The sequence below is a fragment of the Chrysemys picta genome, chromosome 19, assembly GCF_011386835.1.
Source record: "Chrysemys picta bellii isolate R12L10 chromosome 19, ASM1138683v2, whole genome shotgun sequence".
Classification (NCBI taxonomy): Eukaryota; Metazoa; Chordata; order Testudines; family Emydidae; genus Chrysemys; species Chrysemys picta.
In genome coordinates this window covers 7,384,817-7,406,533 of record NC_088809.1, presented here as the reverse complement: position 1 = coordinate 7,406,533, position 21,717 = coordinate 7,384,817, and the positions used below count along the sequence as shown (strand labels likewise).

At 44.3% G+C, this 21,717-nt stretch overlaps 1 protein-coding gene across 2 annotated transcripts; it reads right to left on the bottom strand.

The window, feature by feature from the left end:
- Positions 1 to 1,250: 1,250 nt before the first annotated feature.
- LHX1 (LIM homeobox 1) lies at positions 1,251 to 16,762 on the bottom strand. 2 transcript variants are annotated; one of them, XM_024099707.3, is made up of 5 exons: positions 15,544 to 16,762; positions 11,878 to 12,104; positions 10,058 to 10,293; positions 6,346 to 6,511; positions 1,251 to 4,148 (listed from the first exon to the last, which is right to left on the bottom strand). In XM_024099707.3, exons 1-5 carry the CDS (start codon positions 15,711 to 15,713, stop codon positions 3,769 to 3,771), a joined length of 1,179 nt encoding a protein of 392 aa, XP_023955475.1. In that variant the 5' UTR covers positions 15,714 to 16,762; the 3' UTR covers positions 1,251 to 3,768. The 2 variants fall into 2 exon arrangements, with proteins under 2 accessions (XP_023955475.1, XP_005298878.1); XM_005298821.5 differs by having other exon boundaries at positions 10,058 to 10,335; positions 15,544 to 16,760.
- Between the last annotated feature and the right edge of the window lie 4,955 nt (positions 16,763 to 21,717).

Sequence of the window (21,717 nt, the reverse complement as noted above, 5' to 3'; positions counted from 1 at the left end):
GTTTTCACACTTTTTTCTAGTAAATAATATATTGCTGTGAAGAATTTGCAAAAGTCCTTAGTCTTATGCATTCAAATGCTGCGCAATCCTTACATTGCCATAAAATAAAGGCTACATACTGCTCTCGATCTGTGTCTCAAACTCCAGTATGTCAGTGCAAGTTTGGTGCACAGATCTAGGCCTGGACACAGTCCTGCATCATCACTCTGCACTTTCTACTGCAAAGTAGTGGCAACACAAAGGCTCTCCTGGAAGGCCACCGGAACCAATAATGGTTAAGCAAGAGATCAAAAGAGGATATTGTTTTTAAAACAGCCTTGAAAGTCCATTGTGTGTGTCTTCACGCACATATAATGTGTGGTTTTATATAAATACATACAACACATACACACACGCATATATAAAATACTCATACAAACACATGTACTCAGAGGGCCTTACCCTGAAAACTGTTACTCAGGAGTACTACCCCTCAATAGAACTGTGCATATAAGCAAGGTCTTGTATAGGGTCCAATATCCCGGCAATTTCAACAGGAGTTTTGACTGTGCAAACAGTGCAGGATTGGGCCCTTCCCAAGTATCTACCTTGTTAATCAGAGTCCAGAACTCTAGAGCTGAGCACTCTGGCTCCGATAGAACAAAGCACTTAGGTGTGTGCTTAACTTTATGCCCGGGACTGCTCAAGTGCTTAAAATTAAGCATGTGCTTAAGTGCTTTGATGGATCACAGCCAGAGTTCTCACAGCCTTGTGGATAGTGCCCATAGTCAGGCAAAACTTCTGCTGATTCGAGTCACATCTTTGCCTGAAATAAGGACTGCAGGATTGGGTCCAGTAAACACAGGCTTTCCTCTGGCCTTGTATGACCTAAATCTGAGTTACATCACATTTCTACCTATGTGCGCTACATAAACAAATACTTAATACACTGGACAAGTAACTCACTTAAAGAAAAAGAAAAGAAAGAAAGAAAGAAAGAAAGAAAGAAAGAAAGAAAGAGGGGGAAACACTTGGCACAATTTCTTCATATAAAATAACTGACTCAACAATAAAACAGCCAGGTAGACCAGCCCCCTAATAGCAAATGGTAGTATATATAAAGAGCATCAATCCAGTTAAATCAAAATATGTAATGAATAGATCTCCTGTGATTTCATTATTTAAATGCAAAATGGAGCAAAAAAATCAGAAGCACCGGATATCCAAAAAATAAAGCGATAAAGAAATGAGTTACACACAGAGCCCATGAGTTTTAAAAAAAGTCTCCCCTGCATTTAATAAAGCATGATTAAAAAAAAAAAAAAACACTAACAGATGACTTGCAGATCATTTATATTTATCTCTTATTATAGATGACATTCAGTGTTTAAATTGAAGTATTGCTTAAACTAAATGCTCCCTCTGCTGGGTCTATAAGCCTAGGTGTTAGTCAACAAAATGTGAAACCACCAATAAAAATTACATACCATACAATTTTAAAGCATTCTGATTTTTCCCTCACCACAAAGAGGTAAATAATCAAGACTACGAAGCTGTAGGTAAGAGCAAAATTTCTGGGCCTACTTAAAACAAAAGGGAAACAGCCAACTCAGGGATGGAGAAAATATATAATTCCACTATTAAGTGAGCACTTGGAAAGGGTTTTATCTATGGGACTTATCAAACCTAAACCCAACCTTGTACTCCTTATTCAGGCATCAATGGTATTTTTGCCTCAGTAAGGACTGAAGACAGAGACGATGTCATAATTCACAACTGAAATATTATATCTGTAACTTTTCAAAATTTTGGGGGGTAGTGGGTCTCAGGACAATATGTATTTAGTGCAACTTCTAACGTACCAAAAGCTATAAAACAATGAACTTTATATCAGCTCTGAAAAGGGGATTAAAATTATTGTCATTTCTTGCTGTACATTCAGTTTATGTTGTCTTTCAGACCACCAAATTAGAAAGCAGGATTTCCTATGGAAAATAAACTGAGCTAAAAATGGATCAATCCTAAACCATATATTTACAGGTTTTTGACATATTCACAATACAATTTTGTATATGCATAAAAAATGAACATCTTGGACACGTTTTGTGTCTTACCATAGACCTAGAATGAACTAATATGTTAAACAATTTGATACGTTTCCAATTCTGTAATTTAATTGATAGATGAACATATTTTTGCACTGTATCAATTAAGTCTGCAGATGCAAAGAGAGGATGAAACTACAGATAACATCTATCTTCATTGGCAACAGGATTTAGACTTCTACCAAAGCAAAATAGATATAGAATACGAGTATAGTGGATGTATCTTTTCAGGGCTATTATATTCAAGAGGACCCATTTAAAATTATTTAAATCATCAAATGAAACACAAGTTATCTAAACATCAGATTTTCTAATTTTATTAAAAACTCACAAATTTTATCCAACATGTTTTCTTTCATACAGTGAATGGTCTAATATGCACTGGAGGTCACACAAGCTTAGGTTTATTAGAACAATAAAAGACATATGAGAAATTTAATATATAAAGAAAAAAGTAGCAGCTGTTGACTGCATATTTGACCATAAAATTTAAATATTTTGGACTTTTCTTTTAAAGACACAAAAATAAAACCTGTGTGGGTCTATATAAGTCATATTAACAATTCCATGAATGTTCAACAGGACTAAAAATTAGCAAAGATGTTTGTTTGTTTAACCTTGTAACACTTAAAAAAAAACAAAAAACACTTGCTCAGGTTGCTGGTGCAAAGCACCTTACAGTATTTGTGCTATATAATTACGTTATTTGGCAACTGTCTGGTCTTCATGGTTTTTTTTTTCTTTGCCTTCTGTAAACAACACCTTTTACAACTAGCACAGTGAACCACAAGCCCTGCAATCTGTCATAGAACATCTACAGAAAAGAAAGTGATATATTTTGGTTGGTTGCTCAAAATATTTTGCTTTTGAACAAGAGGTTCTCAAACAGGATTTATTAGTAAAACATTGAACTCCTGAATTTAACATTCTACGTAAACAGTTGACTGTTTTTAGGTCAGTAGAGTCTTTTGTTTAGGTTTTTTTTTTTTTGTGAAGGTAGAATACTTTTTTATTTGTTTGTTTCAAGTCATTTTTAGTTAGAGGTCTGGTTGGCGACCTTTGTTATTATGAGGATTTTTTGTGTGTGTAGCTTTGTGAAGGTAGAAGAGTTGATGCTGAGGGCTTACATTTAGTATTTGTTATTTTGGCAAAATAATTAAAAAACAAAAAGTCCCACCTGATAGTCAGCAGGCTCACATTTCAGAAGCTAAAAAGAGTTTGTTGTTGTTGTTGAACTTTCTGAGAGACAAAATTAACAAACCAATTCATAATGCCAGAACCATCCTTAACTAGCGCTCTTCACACTCCCCCTCCCTTTCTTTGACCTTTCTTTTGTTCGTTTTGTTTTTTAAATGAAAAGTTCCTAAGGATTGTGGCTCTTAGGGTGACATCCAACAGGGTATTCAACCTACGCCATCCTACAGCACAGCAGCACTTTACTGTACAGCTTCACCAGTGTCTTTTCAATGGTACCAAAAAGTGTCCCTTTTTTGTTTGTTACAACCATATTATGAAGATTGTCCCGATCTATAGCAAAGCTTGCCTTGGAGTGATTTGGATTCAGTTCATTCCCACGGTAAAATTGTCTTAGGGCAAGAGAGATGTTATATTTATTCATTTCTGTACACCATAACATAAGCAGACTAGAAGATCATCACTTACTTAGACCCAGTTTGTTTTAAAGCTACCACACAGCTGCTTCATTCATTTCTGGTGGATGTGACAAGTGATTGCCATAATTAGCACCACCGTTGACGGATATTGAAGAAAACGGAGGACTTGGACCAAAAACTTCTGCAGACATGGAGTGCAAAGAACCTGGCAGGTTGGGCTCAGGGCTGGGTGAGTCTCCAGGTGGGTGGGACATTATGTCAGTGAAGCGCTGAGCCTCACTGGAAGGGTGGTGTCCGGGTAATGGGTGATCCATTCCACCCAGAGGAGTTCCTGATGGCCCAGAAGAGGGCACAAACGGGAGATCGACTGGCGTCTGAGCTTGAGATGAAGGGGGTCCTTGTGGGAAGAAATCATAATTGCTTCCAGGGCCATAATACTCGCTCTGATAATCTACCAGACAAAGAGAGAGAGAGAGAGAGGAAGAATAATGCAAAGGAACCAAGTGTAAAACAATAAAAGAACTAGATAGGGCAAACTAGGTGCCTTAACCTGGTCCAAAGCCAACTAAAAATCAATGGGTCTTTCCATTGAGCTCCTTGGGCTCTGGATCAGGCCCTCGATAGGCACCTAAGCAAAGCCCAATGGGCAGATGTTCAGAAGAGCTCAGCACGCAGGTAGACACCTAAATACAGTACCTTGGCCCCAGTGAGCACTTACTTCCCAGTTGAGCACAATGGGAGCTGGGTGCTGAGCACTTTTGCCAATCTGGCCACTTCATTCAGGTGCCTAGAGAGGTGCTAAACACTTTGAAAAATCTGGCCCTGAATGTGGATTCAGGCGCTTAGCTTCAGGGAGAGGTTGGCCTGTTAGAGTATTTCATTCCCCAGTGGGGGGCTGGTTGGGCTAGCTGCTGTACAATCTTAAACACACAGAGGACCTCACCTGCTCCAAAGAGCTCACCGTAAGTAAAGGAATTTTGGTTTCTTAAGGTGCACAGGTCCTATTTACTTTGCCCAAGCAGTGATCTGCTTCATTTTCAAATGTTGGCAAGTCTGGAAAGGCATTCCAACCTTGGGTCTCTCTCTCAAAAAAATCACCATTTCGATAAAACAAAGAAAAATAAATGCACTCAATTTAAAAGCCAATACTGCTTAGCTGATATGATATTCTGCATCTTGGTCCATTGGAAAGCCTTGGTTAAAATTATTTTAGCAGGAGGGACCCATCCCCGTTGATCATGGCCCAAAGAACACATATAGCACCTTTCCTAATTGTCCGTCATTTGATCTACTGAATTGTCCTCCAGCTCTGTTCACGATGGAGCTTTCACACCACCTCAAATTACTCTGGCCAAAGAATGCAGGGGAAACTTCGTCAATTTAAATAAAGACAAAAAGGGAAAGGGACAAGGATGAGCAGTGAATGACAGTGAAATTAACCAGAGGACCGTTCTTTTAAAAGGTTTCTGAAAACAATACTGACAGATTCTGTTGTTTTATGCCCGGTCCTTATTCTCACTTCAGGAAAATGCCACGGATCAAAGAGTTTATTTCTGCACAGAGCCGAACTGACTGCAGGATGGGACTACACAGACTCTCGCTCACTACATTTGATTGCATTCTTCATTTTTTGGGTCCTCCTGTTCCCTTCATTCCTCCGGCCCCCAGGCTGGTAAAGTGTTTGTTTATTTCCCCCACGGCCCTTTTGTGCACTAACTCCAGCGGGAGTGGAATGGACGGCTTTCTGCAGCTAAAGTTTCTACACATTGTCTCTCAGGAAGAGCCCAGGAACAGAGAGGTATATAGCCTTCCCCTTCCCCTCTTCAAATCTTTAATTGGAGTGATTCATTAGTGGCAGCCAGAGGTTGACAATCAGTCCTGATTTCACAACCAGCCCCCTCTTTTGTATTTGAAGATCTGGGAAATATGTCCTCTACCACCGGGAAATGTTAGAACTTCTATGCTTCCCCTCCGAACATTCAACACAATCAAACAAGCCCTCCACCTCCTTCCCAAACTCTGCCATTAGATTTCAACTTGGCTTTGGAAAGCAGGCTGTCCATAAATAGTCACAGAGAGTGCTCAATGATTTATGCAAGATTTCTGGAGATGAAACAGGCCTGAAGGAGAGAAACCTCCCATAAGAATAATAGTCAAAGCCCAGGTAGAGAGAAAATCCCCACCACCACCTACTACTAAAAACAACAAATGAGAGCAGCGGCCATTCTTAGCTGATTGGTGACCTGTTCAGCCGCTTTCCTTCCTGGTTTTTAAATTCGCCCCCGCAGGTTGTGTGTCCCTACAGCGGGTTAGGGAGCTATGGGCGCTCCTTAGGAGAGATCCCACGCACTGAAATCCTCCTCCCTAAGTAAAACAGGGAGAAAGCGTTTGCTTCTACGCTGCGCAGGGGTTTGTGTGAAGTGTCTCCTGCCTGCAGCTGTTCCAGTGGGAGTAGCTGTGATTGTGCTGGGTTTGTTTGGGGGGTGGGGGGTGGAGGATCCCCCCCCCCTTAGGAGAAATTTCTTCCCCTTCCAGCCGTGCCAGCTGTTGGGGGGAGGGTGGGAAACCTGGCCTGACCTTTGCTTCTCTTCACCTGCGGCGCCTTTCTAGCCCCGCGGGAGGCGTCTCTACCCGGCGCTCTTACCCACCTCCATAGAAAGAGAAGGGCCCGTTGGGGATGAGCTCCCCGGGCTCCAGCCGGTCCACCAGCGGCCTCATCCGGCGGGGGCTGCGGAAGAAGGCGTGCCGGCGAGCCCCCAGCGCGCTTAGCTGCTTCATGCGCCGCTCCTTGGAGCGCCGGTTCTGGAACCACACCTGGGAGCAGCAAGGAGACGGGATTGACAAAGAGCCGCAGCTGCCGCCTGGGACAGGCTGATCCCCCCTCGCCCCATGCAAACTCGCCAGCCGGGAGCAGGGAGGGGAGCCTGCCGCCTGCCCTGCAACCCCGCTGGCCACTCCCTCTCCAGCCACCCCGGGCCAGCTGCGTCCACACAGAGCCAGGGTCGTGTGTGCGCACCACCGATGTCCCGCGCCCCCAGACTTGCCCCTCTCACAACACGTCTACCCGCAGGCTGCCCTTAGACATAGACAGCCCTGCAGAAAACCCAGACACACCAAGGCAGAGGCACATATAGATCTTTTATCCCGCCCCCCCCCCCACAGAGTTTAACACCCTCCCCTGCAGAACAGACCCCTGGACCCAGCGCACTCAGTCCTTCACCAAGGGGAAAATTTTTATCTCAGGTTCAAACTGCCCCCAGCCATGAACTGTCTCTTTAGTCTATGAAAAGGGAGGCAGGATTTTGACTCCCTCTGGGCGGCTCAGCCCCCACTTTCCTAGGGTTAGTTCTTGTTTTTGTTTTCTCTTTCTCCCCGCATTCCGCTCCGGTGTCAAGCCTGTGTCGATCCCGGGATGCAACCGAATTAGGACGCAGCACCTCTTTCCCCCAAGCAGGTGGAGGGTGAGGGACCCTCCGCAGAGCCCCCGGGGCAGGAGAGGAGGCTGATGAATTACCAAATGCGTGAACCCATCTGGACGCTGGTGACAGCCTGTATATCACTGGAGGCAGGCTACAGACAGCAACGGATTTTTAGGGGCTTTCGGGCCCCCACCCCTGGGAAAGCCTCATCTTTTCGGACTTGAATTTTCAACCCCCCCAATACAATGAACTGACACCCGATTCGTAACAGCCCGTGCGAGAGGGGGAGTTCCAGCCCAGGCAACAAGGAGAACTGGGGCTTCAGCCCAGCACCCGTGGCGCGGGGCAGTGTCAGATGGGGATGGATTTCAGTCTCAAAATAAATAGAGGACCGCCTAGAAACATTACTGGAAAGGCTAAAAAAATTTTTTTCTCGGAATCCCAAAGAACAATTTCTCCGAGTGCTTCGGAAAGATTAAAAAAAAAAAAATCTTTTGTCCTTGGAGACGGATTCTGAGAATGTCTTCGAGACATTGTAAAGAAATAGTTGTGGTTTTCTTTTAAATAAAAACAAAACAAAGTCCTCAGCGCCTTAACTCCCTGGGTCACTAATTAACTTCAGTGGTCTCACATACTGGGGTGGCGGGGCTAAAGAGCGCAAAACCCCGCTCCAGGAAAACAAAGGCGGATGGGATGTTTCTTTTAAGGGGAAAAAAGCTGATACCGATATTTTTTTTTAACCAGATATAACAGGGCTCAACCCTGTAGTTTTTATTCAGGCAAAACTCACTGAAGACCAGGTTTAAACTAAGTGTCTGTTGTTCTAATTTGAACATGGCAGATATATTTCCCATGAACAATAAAACACAAACATTCATCTGTATACACACAGACACATATATACACATTATATTTACACATACATACATCATTGAATATATATATATATATAAATTATTGTGCGTATGCATATGTAGAGTGTATATTGTATGTATATGGATTCACACAAATATTTATATAATTGTGTGAATTCATATACACACAATATACACTCTATATGAATTCACAATTATGTGTATATATACATCTGTGTATGTATGTGTGTGTGTATCACATACACATAATGTACACAGATACACCCTTTATTCAGATCGATATCATACATACATCTACAACCAAGCTAAGTAACATATGCACGCACAGCTCGCTGTGTGTAGACACATATATTCGTGTGTATAGATATATATCTAAACTGTCCTCAAATGTACAGTCCGTGTTGAATTGAACATTTCAAATCAGGCCCTGGGTTCTTTGCTTATAGCACTCCAGCTGCAGGTCAAGAATGATTGAGTTAATTCTTATTACCCTGACAAGATTACTCCTAATTATCCTCACACTGAGACTTTCCAATCTAACCTCGCCTTAATGGTCCTTTAACCCCCCATTACCCCCAGCGCTGCGGGTTTATAAACCTTTTAATAATTCCAGCGCATTGTCATTCTTATTTATCCATTAACCCCTCACATTTATGGTTATTAATTTCGATACCGTTCGCGGCTTCTTTAGCACTTTCCGCAAGAAGCGGGTCGCCTCTTTTTTTTGGTTAAATAAAGTCTGTGCCCGGTGTTAGGAGCCAAATCTCTGCAATCTTCACTCGGGCAAAACTTCCCTGGAGGATTGCGGGAGTCTTGCCCGGGCGAAGGCTGCCGGATTGCACCCCTGGAAGGTGCACAGGTCACTGCAGGAACAGGACGGGTGGGACTATTTCCAGCCAGTCCACATTTCAATCCGTTTGAGAGTCCGCCTATAATGTCACTCTGGACATGGGAAGTTTGTTTTGTAAAAAAAACATCTTGGAAAGGATAACGCTGACTCAGTATTCCTCGACCTGTTCATCTTTCAAACCAGCGGGTACCCCTTAGTTCGGGACGGATGATTTGCTCTGCAGGAGGCACTCTCTCAACATGACAATGTATCCTGTACAACTCCCTTTCCTCCATTTCTTCCTGGCCATTTCTCCCAGCCTGATTGTACGTTTTCCTTTCCCTCTTTTCTCCGTTTTCCTGCAGAAAGACTTCCTCTGGGGGCTTCCCCGTTTCATGCTTTTTGTGCGACTTCCCTGTACCTATGCCGCGGCTCCTTTTTGGAACAACGTCAAAGCTTTAGCTGTTTCCTATATCTGTCAGGAGCCACATGAAAGGTGGATGCAAAATGCATGAAAGGTTTTAACCCTCTCAAGGATCTCTCGACCCAGCCCCACAGGAGGAAGTTCAATAAACACCAGGCTCTGAGCACATAAAGCAGCTGTTTATATTCATTAAGGTCAAAAACTTATATTTCAATTCTATATATACAGAAATGCCCAACTAGAACTCTGATTTCCCCTTTTTTCCCTTCTTCTTTTGTTTTGGAAACTGACCAGTATCCTAAACACACAAGCCTTTGCTTCCCTTTATTATGGGAGGTAGAAATGGGTCTCGTGCGATTCTGTGCACAGAGTCGCCAGGGGCGAGATTCTCACCCCGTTGATTTGAACGGCCAGAGTAAGGACTGCACAGCGTGGGCAGGGGGCTGGGTATCTTGCCCCTCTGGAGGCTTTTTGCTACTCAGGGGAGGCATTATTATAAGGCCCGTCTCTTTAACTCGCTTGGCAAGTCAGTCCCCTCTCTCCCCTTTCACTGGGCTGGTACTGAACTGGAAAGTGCATCATTTGGAAGCTTAACTTTTAAACCAGCCGACTTGTATTTTGGGAGGTTTGTTTGGAGACCCCACATGGGGCCTGACTCAAAGTCAACAGGAACCTTTCAGTGGGCTGTGTATGGGGCCCACGATTAACCGACTGGAAGCCCCTCCTCCCAAACACACTGCTAGCAAGCGAGCTGTACGCACAAACTGCCCCCTGCCCCCCAGGTAAACCGAGGCTGGGACTGGCTTTTGGTACCTGTATGACTCGCATGTTGAGCCCGGTTTCTTGGGCCAGCTGTTCCCTGATGTGCCTGGTGGGTTTGGGGGTAGCTGCGAAGGCTGCTTTCAGAGTTTCGAGTTGTTTGGCTTTGATAGTGGTGCGGGGACCCCGCCTCTTGGCCCCCAGGTTCTGATCATCATTTTCGTTGCTGCCAGCTTCCTTGTCTGACACGTTTGCACTCTCCGAGTCTTTCGCGTCGTCTTGGGAAGGATCTTGGGAATCCGGAGACAGACTGGGGTCACTGCCGGTTGTGGCTGGGCAAAAGGAAAGGGGTGGGGAGGGGATCACACTCACATCGGCTGTGCTGAGCATTGCATTCCCCCGACCCAAGGCGCTGTAACACGGGCGTGTGAAGGTGAGACAGTTTCACATGCACCTTGAAAACCTTCAGAACTTCCCCCCCATCTTGCGCCCCCTCCCCCGTCCCTACAGCTCGGGGAAGTGCATGTGTTTCTCGGATCTTTACTGGAAACTTGACTATCATAACCCACTCCCCACAACAATGAGCATGAATTTAAATGCTACATTCATTGATTTTGAAGGCCAGAAGAGACCACTAGAACCAACTCATCTAAAGCTTTTTTTTTAAATATACCTCGGTGTCAAAAAAGCATTACTTGTATTTCAGAGCATTAGATGCAGGTGGGATTAAATACAAATAAAATACATTTCCACGTTTAAATCTGCCTTTCACAGCTGCAAATGTTTATCGAATTGATATTGAGTATTGGTTTCTGCAAAGCAGCACTCATATTTTGCAAGGTCTCACATCTATTCCTCTGCCAGGATTCTACTTATGTGGACTCCAAATGCAACAGTTGCAAAATTCCAACCGGTACAATATACCGGGTATCAGATTGCAGCAGTTGCTGGGTAATAACATTGCCTGAAATAGTTTGCACTGTTCCTCGCAGACTGCTCAAGAATCGTTCCTGGAGTCAAAATTCATGCTCTGAAAATATTGCCCAGTGGCATCAATCCCCTTCTCCTTTTCTATTTAATCAGACGTGATAGGGCGCACGTCACGAGCTTGGGACACTGGTTATAAAGTCAGAATGTAAAGGGACAGACGTCTCTCAGCCAAGATCCCCCCCACAGAAGGCTCCATGTTATTACAAACTGAAACAAAACCGACTATGTATAGTCTGAACAAATATTTGTATTTATAATGCACCCGACAGTCATTTCTGATGGCAAAAATGTACCGTTCAAAAATGAAACGTAAGTTCACAATTAAAAACAGTAAATTACTACTGATCTTCTTCTCCTTGCAATGTGTATGTTGCATTGCAGAGCAGCACCCAAGAGACTGAGTTATCAACGCATCTGCGAATCAGGAAGGTTTCCTGCTCCCAATTTAGCTTCTATGATAAGAGGGGAAAGTTGAGCTTGCTGAGGGGGGCCCCAGAAATCTTTACTTGCCAATATACATATATAAATAAATAACAAGGGAAAGAAAGAAAGAAAAGAAAGAAAGAAGCAATTTTGTAGAACTTTCCTTACACAAAGAGGGATAAGAGAGAGGTCCCCTGGAATCTTCAGGTTGCTTAAAATACTATGGTGTGTATGTGTGTCTATGCACACACACACACACACACACACACACAAACACACACACCGAGAGAGAGAGAGAGAGAGAGATCCAATGGCCACTGAAATCAAGGAGAGCTCTCAGTGGGCTTTGGATGAGGCCCCCAGTGCCAGACATCTCTCTGTGCAGACCCAAGTGTATTTTAGCCTTTGGCCAGGCAGCTGGTAGCCTGGCTGGAGAGTGACAATGGCAGAGGTCTCCTCACCTGAGTGCAGGCTGTTCTCTTTGGCAGTATTGCTGTTATTTAGGTAATCTTCTTTGCAGACAAACTTGTTCTCGTCGATAATATAGAGCTCCTCGCCGGTGGAGAGCTGTTTGTTACACATCATACAAGTAAAACAGTTCAAGTGGAACACTTTGCTTCTCGCCCTCCTGACCAAGTCGCTGGGGGAGATCCCCTGGGCACAGCCAGCACACTTGGTCCCAAAACACCTGGCAAGGAAGAGAGAGAAAGGGTGGAAGAACAAACACCAGGATCAGCGCGTCATCTGGGTGACCCGAAGGACCCTGTACTAGCAATATTTCAAAATTAATTGTTTTCTTTTTGTTGTGGGGGAGAGGAAGCAGGAAATAGGGCCACATTTCGTTAAAGCTGCTAAACTTGTATAAATGAATAAACCCAGCCCCCCCAAATCGCCTTCAACGAACATTTTAAAAAAGCATTTTTTTCCTAGAAAAGTGCAGTATTGATCCATGCAGAAAATGTCCTCCATTATATATATAGTATCTCTATACTGAATTATGTGTTAAAAAAGAAGTGATCTGGGAAGAGGATATATTGCTGGAAGATTAATTAAAACATTGGAGCTGGGTTGTCGAGAGTTTCCCCTTTAAACCTTGACACATTGATTAACGACGCTCTAATAAACATTAAGCAGAATTTCTTATATGTTATCAATTTGTCAAGGGCCTTGCATTGTGTGTGCGCGCCCTGGATGGAGGGGCTAGGTTTATAAAGACTGTAGGATTGCTTGGCACATAGGAAGCCCAGGTGCTTGCATTTGATCGGTCACCACTTAAAAACTTGGGGGGAGGGAGGAGAAAGACAACCGGTTCATATATTTTAGCCTGGTTATATAATATTAGTCTTTTGCAATAACACCTTAACTCCTGGTACGGATGAAAATATAATGCTTGTTTTAAAATAACCTATTTCCACGTACTTATAATAAATGTTGCCATTTGCCCTACAGGCCTGTCTATGAGCATTTATACACGTAGGACCATTTAAATTATTTTAAAAGCAGGGGTCTATAAATCTTCCTCTGGCGTTTAACTGAATAGAACACAGATCCCCGAGAAATATTTGCAGCCGGTGGTTGGGACCTACGTTTTGCAGCACGGATCTGACAAATATTTACACTTTACTCGGTTTGAGGACTTTAAACCATTAAAAAAAAAAAAAAAAAAAAAAAAGGAAAGCCCCTTAGCTGAATCTCCCTTGGCAATGCGGAAATGGCAGAGGAAAAAGGAGAATGCAAACGAGTACAAATCAGAGCCTTTGTGTTTCTGTATATTGAAATCAATAGATCCAATTGAATTTAATAACACATAAGCAAGACAAGAAAGGAAATTTACACGAGAGGTTTGTGCGTGTGAGTCAGGCACACTCTCTCCGCAAAGGGAGACAGATCCGGCCTTTCCATTTTCATAGAGGGGACAATTTACTAGGGGGAAAAAGACCCCAAGGACAATTTCAAGAATTAGGAGATTTTTACAAGAGAATAAAATTTTGCGGAGAGAGTCAATTTCCGCGGTCCGGGCTCTCTCTCGCCGACAAGTCAGTGTGGACTGGCCCAGGCCAGACCCGGGAAGTTGAAACCCTGGTATTGCTTCTCTTCAGCATGGCAGTTTGATTCACTGGAATCACCTCGGGGTTGAGGGGTGCTCTCATCCCAGAGCCCTGGATGCTGGAGCGGGGAGGGTCGGGAACTGAGGAGGTTGGGAAGTGTTTTTCTGACAGGGATACAGGATGAGATGTGGATTGTTACAGCTGCTGGGTCGGGGGTGGGGTAAGAGAGGGATTTGTTTGTATACAGGCAGCTTCCTCTTGGAGAAACACGTTTATTATTCAAATCCATTTATCACATATTTACTAAAAACCGCAGACAGATTTAACGCGGCAGCCTCCACACAGACTTCCCCCAGTTCTAGCTTTGCCCGAGAGCCTTAGATAGCAAATGTGTTATTTCCTATTGAATTATCACTTCTGAATACACAGGGGCTGCAAACGGGCACAAGGATCTCCAGACAAACTTTTTTTGGAGGGGGGTGGATATTTCTACTGTAGATAGCGTGGCTGTTAAAGAAAAAATCTGAATCAAGGCGGATACTGCATTCCTCCCGTAATATAATTTAAGCAACATCCTCACTGATAAGGAGGGGATCATACTCCCTAAGCAGAGCGCTGCCTTTTCCTCTCATTATCAAATGAAGCCGAAGAGAGTGCGATTTTTTTTAAAGTCTCTCAAATATACAAATATTTGCACTTGTGATATTAGCTATTGGTCATTATAATGCACGTCAGTTGGCAGAGGCAAACGTGGGAAAGATCCCTGTCTCCTCTCAGAGGTCCATATTTTAGGGACTTTTTTAAAAGACTGGTTTGCCTGGCAGCAGCGAAAACTGCATTTTATCCGGGCCTTTCAACGTCCAGTTCTCCCAAGAACTCAATGACAAAACTCCGCTAGGCCAGGTTTTCTCCGGACTGGCAACGTAGGACCAGGGAGAGATCACTTACATGATCTTATTTTAAGGATAACGCTGTAAACCTCTAGCTAACGATAATTTTAATGCCCCGCGTAAGTCCCGGGGAAATATTGTTAAATATATGGAGGCTACCCAATTCTTAGATTTCTTTTAAAAGTTTTAAAAGATGGGGGAGGCTGTTTCAATGGATAATCGTTCCTGTTGGGTTTAGGATGACAATACAATATAGTCTGGTGATCCTCATGTTTGCAGGTAGACTAAATCATACGAATTACCTCCCTTTCCCCCAAATAAACAACAACATCATCTCTGGGAAGTTGTAAAATGTTATGGAACTGCGGGGGGGAATTAGGTCTAAACTCGAATTCTCTCGGAAGTGTAGCCGAGGGAGGTGAGCAGCCGTCTTGCGGCAGAGAACTGTCCTTTAGTGGCTGATTTAGACAAGTCTCTGCGCCCACTGGACTGTCATTAAACGCTAGAGATGGGGTGTTTTTTTCCCAGAGGAAGAAGCCAGTTCTAGTCCCTGCCACGCTCAAATCAGCCCGCGCCTTTGAAATGGGCACCGAAAGAAACCTCGGCTGGATTTTGCCTTCGTTTCTCTGACTTGTATTTTCTGGCGGAGGAGAGGAGGATCGGGGGTAGATCCATATGGGGGGGGGGGGGTGTGCCCGGGTCTCTCAGGCATCAGGCCTTTTAAGGCGCACCCAAGAAGTCACTAGTTCAAAGCGAACTTTGGAACTGAAGTTTCTTCCCCGCTCTGCGCCCACGGGCCCGGCCCTGGGCGGACCCACGCCAACGATCCGCGAGAACCTCTCCGCTCCCAGGGGCGATGGCCAGCCGAAGAGGTGACCCCGGCCTCCTTTCTCCCCTCCTCTTCCTCACACATTTCCCCTTTGCCAAGGCAAACTCATGCCCGCCCTCTCCGCGGCGCGGGGAACATTGCAACAAACCAAAAGGCCCTCCCTCCTTTCGCACCCTCCCCACGACATCACCTTGAGCAAGGGAGCTGAAGGAGATTTGTGTGCGTGTGTGTGTGCTGGGGAGAGGCCCAGGATGGGGAAATACAAAAATAAAAATAAAAAAAACCATCGCTCCTACTAAAAAAATAGGTTAAAAAGGAGAATTGTGAGCCACGGCTTCCGGCGGGGAGTCCGGTACTTACCGAAAGAAGTCGTTTTTGCAGTAAAGCTTGCCTTCTCTGGAAAAGCATTTCTCTGTCAAATTGCATTTACATTCACAGCACTGAACACACTTCACATGCCAAGCCCTGTCCAGTACATTCAACAAAAACCGGTCCAAGATTGGCCGTTTGCAGCCGGCGCAGTGCACCATTGTCTTTGGTTATTTTGAGAGTGGGGGGTTTTGGCTCCCAGATGTCAAGCAAAAAAAAAAAAAATTTAAAAAGAAGAGATTACACCAGCGTCGGTTTTTGTGTGTGTTTAAAAAGCCTTGGAGGAGAAAAGGGGGGAAACAAAGGGGGGGAGGAGGAGGAGATCTTCTTTCAAATGTCCTAGCAGGGGTACACAAATACCAAAAGAAAAGCAACAAAAACAAAAAAACACCCACGGCCCAGCTTTTCAATACAACAGCAGAATCCCGGCCAATAAAATAAATAATAATAATAATAAAAAACCAACAATAACACAGGTCAACGCGCATAAAAAATAATAATAATTAAAAAAACAAATGTGATGAGTTTTCTCAGGTCTGAGGTAGAGCAGTCAGGAGTCAAAGTGCATCTGCTTTTCCCAACGAGAAATCAAAAGGAAGGAGAAAAAAAAATAAAATAATTATCAGACTCAAAAGGAGCTTTGGACCCTAACCTAGGCTCATTGCCCTAATCTGTCATGGATGCCGCCCTGGAGAGGGAGGGAGGGGGGAGATGCTTGTTGTTATATAGATAGATATATTTTCATACTATAAATCAGCCAGACGTATCTCCTCTCGCTTGATGTTGCTACAGTCTTCTTGACACACGTTCAAACGCCCCCTTGTATATTTCAGCAAGACAGTTTTACCTACCCCTGTTTATTTGTCTAGTCCACTAGTCAAAACTCCTAGCCTTGTCCGTGCAGAGACAACATTGCATTGCATGCTTTTTGTGGTGGTGGCGGTGGTGGGTTAGTTGTGTTGTTGTTTGTTTTGTTTTGTTTTGGGTTGTATTTGGTTTTTTGTTGTTGAAGTCTTCTGCGCGCCGCGAGCCAAAATGTTCCAACCGGAGGAAGAGGAAGAAGAGGAGGGTCTGCAGGGCCGGATACTCTGTTTAAAAAGGTCTTTCAAAAGATGAGCCTCTCTCTCCCGTCTGGCGTGTGAGTCTGGCTCTCCGCGCGTCTCCGTTCCCAGCTCCAGGCAGCTTCTCGCTGGACTGCATGTTCCCGGCCGCTTAGAAGCCGAAGCCTTATGCACCGATCTCCCACGTCACGGCCGTGGCTAGCCAATCACCGTCTCGCTGCCCTCCTCCCACCTCAGCAACTCATTAAGCATCCTTCCCAAGCTGGGATGGTACAGTAAGACCCATTTATAGAGAATAAGAGGAAGCGACCCATTGTCAAAATTGTTAGGTAATGCCATATTTTCATTTTTTAAAAAATTATTATTTGGTAAGGTACTTGAAGTGCACTTTGGGGGAAGAGATGGCTAAGGAACAGGAGTGGCGGTAGTGGTTTATGAGCGATAGCTCCCAAGTTGCACCCAGCAGAGAGACACACAGAGAGAGAGAGAGTGATAAAACTGGTAGGTAATATTTTTTTTTCTTCTCTAGCTCAAGAGGAGAAGTGTGTCTGTATAATTTAAATAGTGGGGTCTTGTTGTTGTTGTTGTTGAGCAGAGCATCTTTATGGAGAGGAGGTTACAACCAAGTGTCCTGATTTAATGTAATGACCGTTGCTAATAATTTTCCTGACTCAAAGAAGGACAAATTAGTCGTCTTTACACGGCACGTGAAGAGAAGAAAGTTTAGGGGCTAATCAACGGAAGGCAGTTTTCAGAAGAGCACGGTTGAGTTTTTACACAGCAGAAGGTAATTGCCTTTGAGTAAACAAAGCTTATAACATTCTGCTTTATTTATGATCAGAAAAAAATGAAGACCCATCTTTTGGGAAAGGCAAAAGAAAAGTGTGAAAACTCTCCTGCCGTCTGAGCCACATCATATTGTTTATTGGCTGTATAGAACACTCCATTCTGCTAGAGAAAAAGAGATTTTGAATGAACTTTTTGGGGGACAAGAAGGAAAGTGCCCATTAATTTCTAGACAGAGCTTTAGGAGTTTTCAGAAGAACTCATATAGCTTGGATCCGATATAAATTAATATTTTTTTGTTTTCAACCGAGTATATGTATTTATGAATGTTCTTTAATATTTATGTTGGGATATTTATAAAAAAATTAACTACTCCGATATGATTAATTTGCCAGCATTTGTGATATAAAACTGGAACCAAATGATAAATGTAGTTTACTTAATTAACCTCTTTGCAAATAAAAATTAATTCGATGTTACCTTAAAGGGATTTTGTTAATGACTGATCGGTTAGGAAAATATTTGATTTCTCTTCGGGTTTCGCATTTACGTTTGTCTTGTGAGAAAATGTTGTATGGGGATAATGTAAATCTATGGCAACTGCGTCAGAAATGGCCTTTATTTGGAAATTGATGTGTAAAATCTTGAGGAGAAAGGTTGATGAAGTTTGCACTTGTTGATGATTGAAAAACTGCCCCCTAGAAGAAAAAAAAATTCTTCCAATATAAATTTGATTATAATGAATTCTGCTCGGATTCGCAAATACATTTTCTATAACAAAGTCTCCTCCCCTTCTTAATTCTTTTCTTGCGAACTAGCGGTTTTGACTGAATGTTAATTAGCAAAGAAAGGCGATAGCTTTTTTTCTTTAAAACGTTAAAGGGTTAATAGTCTGGAGAAAACCATTTAAAACAAAACTCGTTGTTTTCTCCTTGAAAATAATTCTAATAGTCCATCATTCCGTTTAGGGAAGTTTTAAAAAAAACGGGACATTTGCAGTAAAGCAATTTATGGTAAATCTCATCCGAAGAGGACACTCCAACTTTAACTTCGGATTGCTTTGTAGTTCAGAACTCGGATTCATCCCCTGCTAGCTAAGGAAGCCAGCTCAGTTACTGTCCTTTCGAATCAAAGTGGACTAAAATCAGGGCTAATTCTTCCCTTTCGCAAAACTGCGTTACGGTTTCATCATATTCCTAACCCGTCTCACTTCGGTTTAGTTCATATCTATTTTTCCCTCGTCACTAAACAAAAATCAACCCCAATTCTGCTCAGCCTGTCGCCCATCAGCGAATTCCACTCTAGTCCCCTTCGGATGACTGAAACCTATTGGGCGTTCACACCGAGAAGGAAACAGTTTGGATAACGTTCTGGTTTAAGCTACACAAACCGAATAAAGACAAAGTTCGGAGTTTGCGCCAGTAGCGGGATAACATAGGTATATAAGCGGCGGCTCTCAGATAGATCCAGGCAGGCACAAAGCCTCTTTTCGATACCGATCTCCGGTCTTTATTTATTTGTCTAAACCCAGACAGCTGTTCCATTTCTCAGCTCCGGCTGCAGCCCAAGGACCCAGCGCTTGGATTGCAAACTGAAGACCTCTCCACCCCACTCCAGCTCCTCCTCCTCCTCCTCCTCTGCCAGCGTTGTGGGAACTGGAGTTTTAAAGCCCGGCCTGACACACAACGCACACAGAAATACACACACGTGTTCGCCGGATGGGACCCAAAACTCCTGGGCTCTCTCTCTCCCAGCCTCTCCCCCACCCCTCAGCTGTTGGTTTGCATCCTCTCCGCGTTTATTGGTAAAACGTTAAAAACTGGAATCAATACATCCATCCACAGAGCCCCCGACCCTCCCTTTCCACACCCTCAACCCCCTTTTCGCCCTGCATATGGGCTTCTTCTCATGTAAAACAGAGGGAAGGGATGGCTGGGATAGCCATGGTCCTATAGACCCTATAAGGCGACAGCTGTACTCTGCTATCAAGGGACCTCTTCCCTTTGACTGCCGGCCCCCAAGTGACATGTGTTGGTCAGGGATGAATAAGAGAGAGAAGATGAGCATCTTATGCCCATCAGCTTTCCATGGTGTGCGTGTTTTTTAAGGCGTTAGCAAAAGCATCTGGTGAGAAAGAGAGAGAGAGAGAGAGAGATTATACTATATATACACAGCGGTGGTAGAAACCCCGCCTCCGAAGAGTTTGTCATGGGGAAAGGTAACCAGGGACCCTTGCTGAAATGAACCTTACAAAGGAAGCCCCTGCAAAATGAACCCGAGGACAATGGATCTGACACTTTCTCTCTTTCCGTAAAGGCTGAATAAGGTGGGATTCAATGTATCTATTTCAACAACCTTCCACCTGTTTTAAATGCAGGGGGAGACCCCAGACTCGTCTTTCACAAATTAAAATAGCAGAAGCAGGAAAATCCCTGGATGTAGTTTGCCTCTCATACTCCAAACTGAAAAATATCTTCTCCCAAAACCAGACAGAGAAACAAAAATTCGCTGTTTCTTTCAATGAAAACGATTAGGCGGCTTCCCTGATAAATCAGGAGACGGTAGATTGTGATGCCTTGCTGTGGAAAAGTGGAAACTGACGCCCAGGAGTTTGCAAGGAAGATTGATTAATAAAGTCACCTGATTCTATAAAATGCTTGGCACTCCAACTGGCATGTTACATGTACTGGCATTTGCTTAAAGACCGGTAGCATCGATTCTTTCTCACTTTTTGCTTGTGCACCAGTTCGGTCCTTCGGTGCCATTTGGTTTTGCCTTTCAACCAACAACATTTGTGTTCACTTGCCACCCACCCTTGCTCAGACTTGACATTTTGTGTTGAACACACACAATTTTCTCCCACTAAATTAAGACGGTTCCCTCCAGCTGCAGCGAAATAAGAACTGGCTTCCATGGGAAGTCAGTGTCGTTTCGTTTTGGGAATGAATCCCCCTGGTTCAAAGAACAGTCCTGGATCTGGAGTGATTTTTTGTAAAATGTGCAGCGAAGCGGGTCTGCCCAGGATGCAGGACTCTGAGAGGAGGGAACCAGGTCATGACTGGGAACTACTGAAGTGCCCACAGAGAGATCACACAACCTGCTTTCACTGTTTTCCCCCTAATGATTTGAGGAGACTGAAGCACTGGCCTGGAAAGCACCACACTTCCAGCGCCAAACCTGCCTTTTGATCAGATACATTTTGAAAGGCCCATTGATTTCTTGTCAGGATTTCCTGGCAAGCCATTTTCTGGCTGGGGCGAATGATTCTAAAAGGCACAGAGTTTGCTTTCTGCTTTATAGGCCACTTGCTGTAGCGGGTCATTAACGTGATGTGGTGGGAGGAACTCTATGGGGGTTAACACAAAAAGCAACCCCCCCCCCCCCACACACACACACCGCTCCAGATCCTACAGACGGACTTCGGGTCTGGAGTTCGGCCTGGACAAAAGACAAAACAGTTCCCTGTGCGTTGTTTGATTCACCCTTTGAGAAGACACCCTGCAATCCGGAGCAGGGACAGTCCAGACTTGTTTCTGTAGAGCTCTACCCCCGATCTAGCTAACTCCGCTAAAGGACACAGGAAGGGGTCGTTCCAGTTAAGCGTGGAGTGCCAAAGGGGAAGCGGAGTGGGGAAGATTCTCTCAGGTCTTTCCCTAGGAGACGTTCACACTAAAGGAGTCTGTAATCCCTTCTCTGGGAAGTGGGATCAGCAGCAGGCTCCAGGGAGCCTTCCCTGCCCCAGGCTTGCATTGCGGGGGAAGACGTTTAGTGACCCAGGCCAGCTGCATTTACGGCCCTATTCCCTGGAGGGCCCAGTCAACTCGGAGAGGGAGGGGTGTGATTTGAATGTCCTCAGCCATCAATCGAAAATGGCAGGGCTATTATTTACATCGTATTTACGCTGTAGTGGGGGGGGGGGGGGAGGCAAGACAAAATGCTCAAATCAACCCCCCCCACACTCCCTCTTCTGCACCGAATAACCAAAACGATGTCACTCACCAATCTATGGCTGCCTAGGAGGAGAGACACATCACTTCTGTCTCTGGCAGAGACACGGCCGGACAGGTTTCTGCACAAAGAGTTCAAATTCTCAGTTGTAACAGCTGACACAAGGTGTCCCTTTCTGACTCTCCCCCCCTTACCCCTCTTGGAACCCCGACTTGTGTCCCCCCCTTTGTCATATGGTTCTCTGCCTCACTCCCCCTCTTTGTTCTTTTGGAGGGCAAGAAAGGTGCATTCATTCGGATTCTAGTGACACCCTGCTCGATAGAATTGGGGTGATAATGAGAGAGACTGGCTTGTTTTTGGAAAGATGTGA

Coding starts and splice junctions, on each gene's coding strand:
- LHX1 (XM_005298821.5), bottom strand. CDS start 15,713: ATGGTGCACTGCGCCGGCTGCAAACGGCCAATCTTGGACCGGTTTTTG. Junction 12,105..15,543: donor TGCAAAAACGACTTCTTTCG/GTAAGTACCGGA, acceptor CTTCCTTGCCAG/GTGTTTTGGGACCAAGTGTG. Junction 10,336..11,877: donor AGAGAACAGCCTGCACTCAG/GTGAGGAGACCT, acceptor CCTTTTGCCCAG/CCACAACCGGCAGTGACCCC.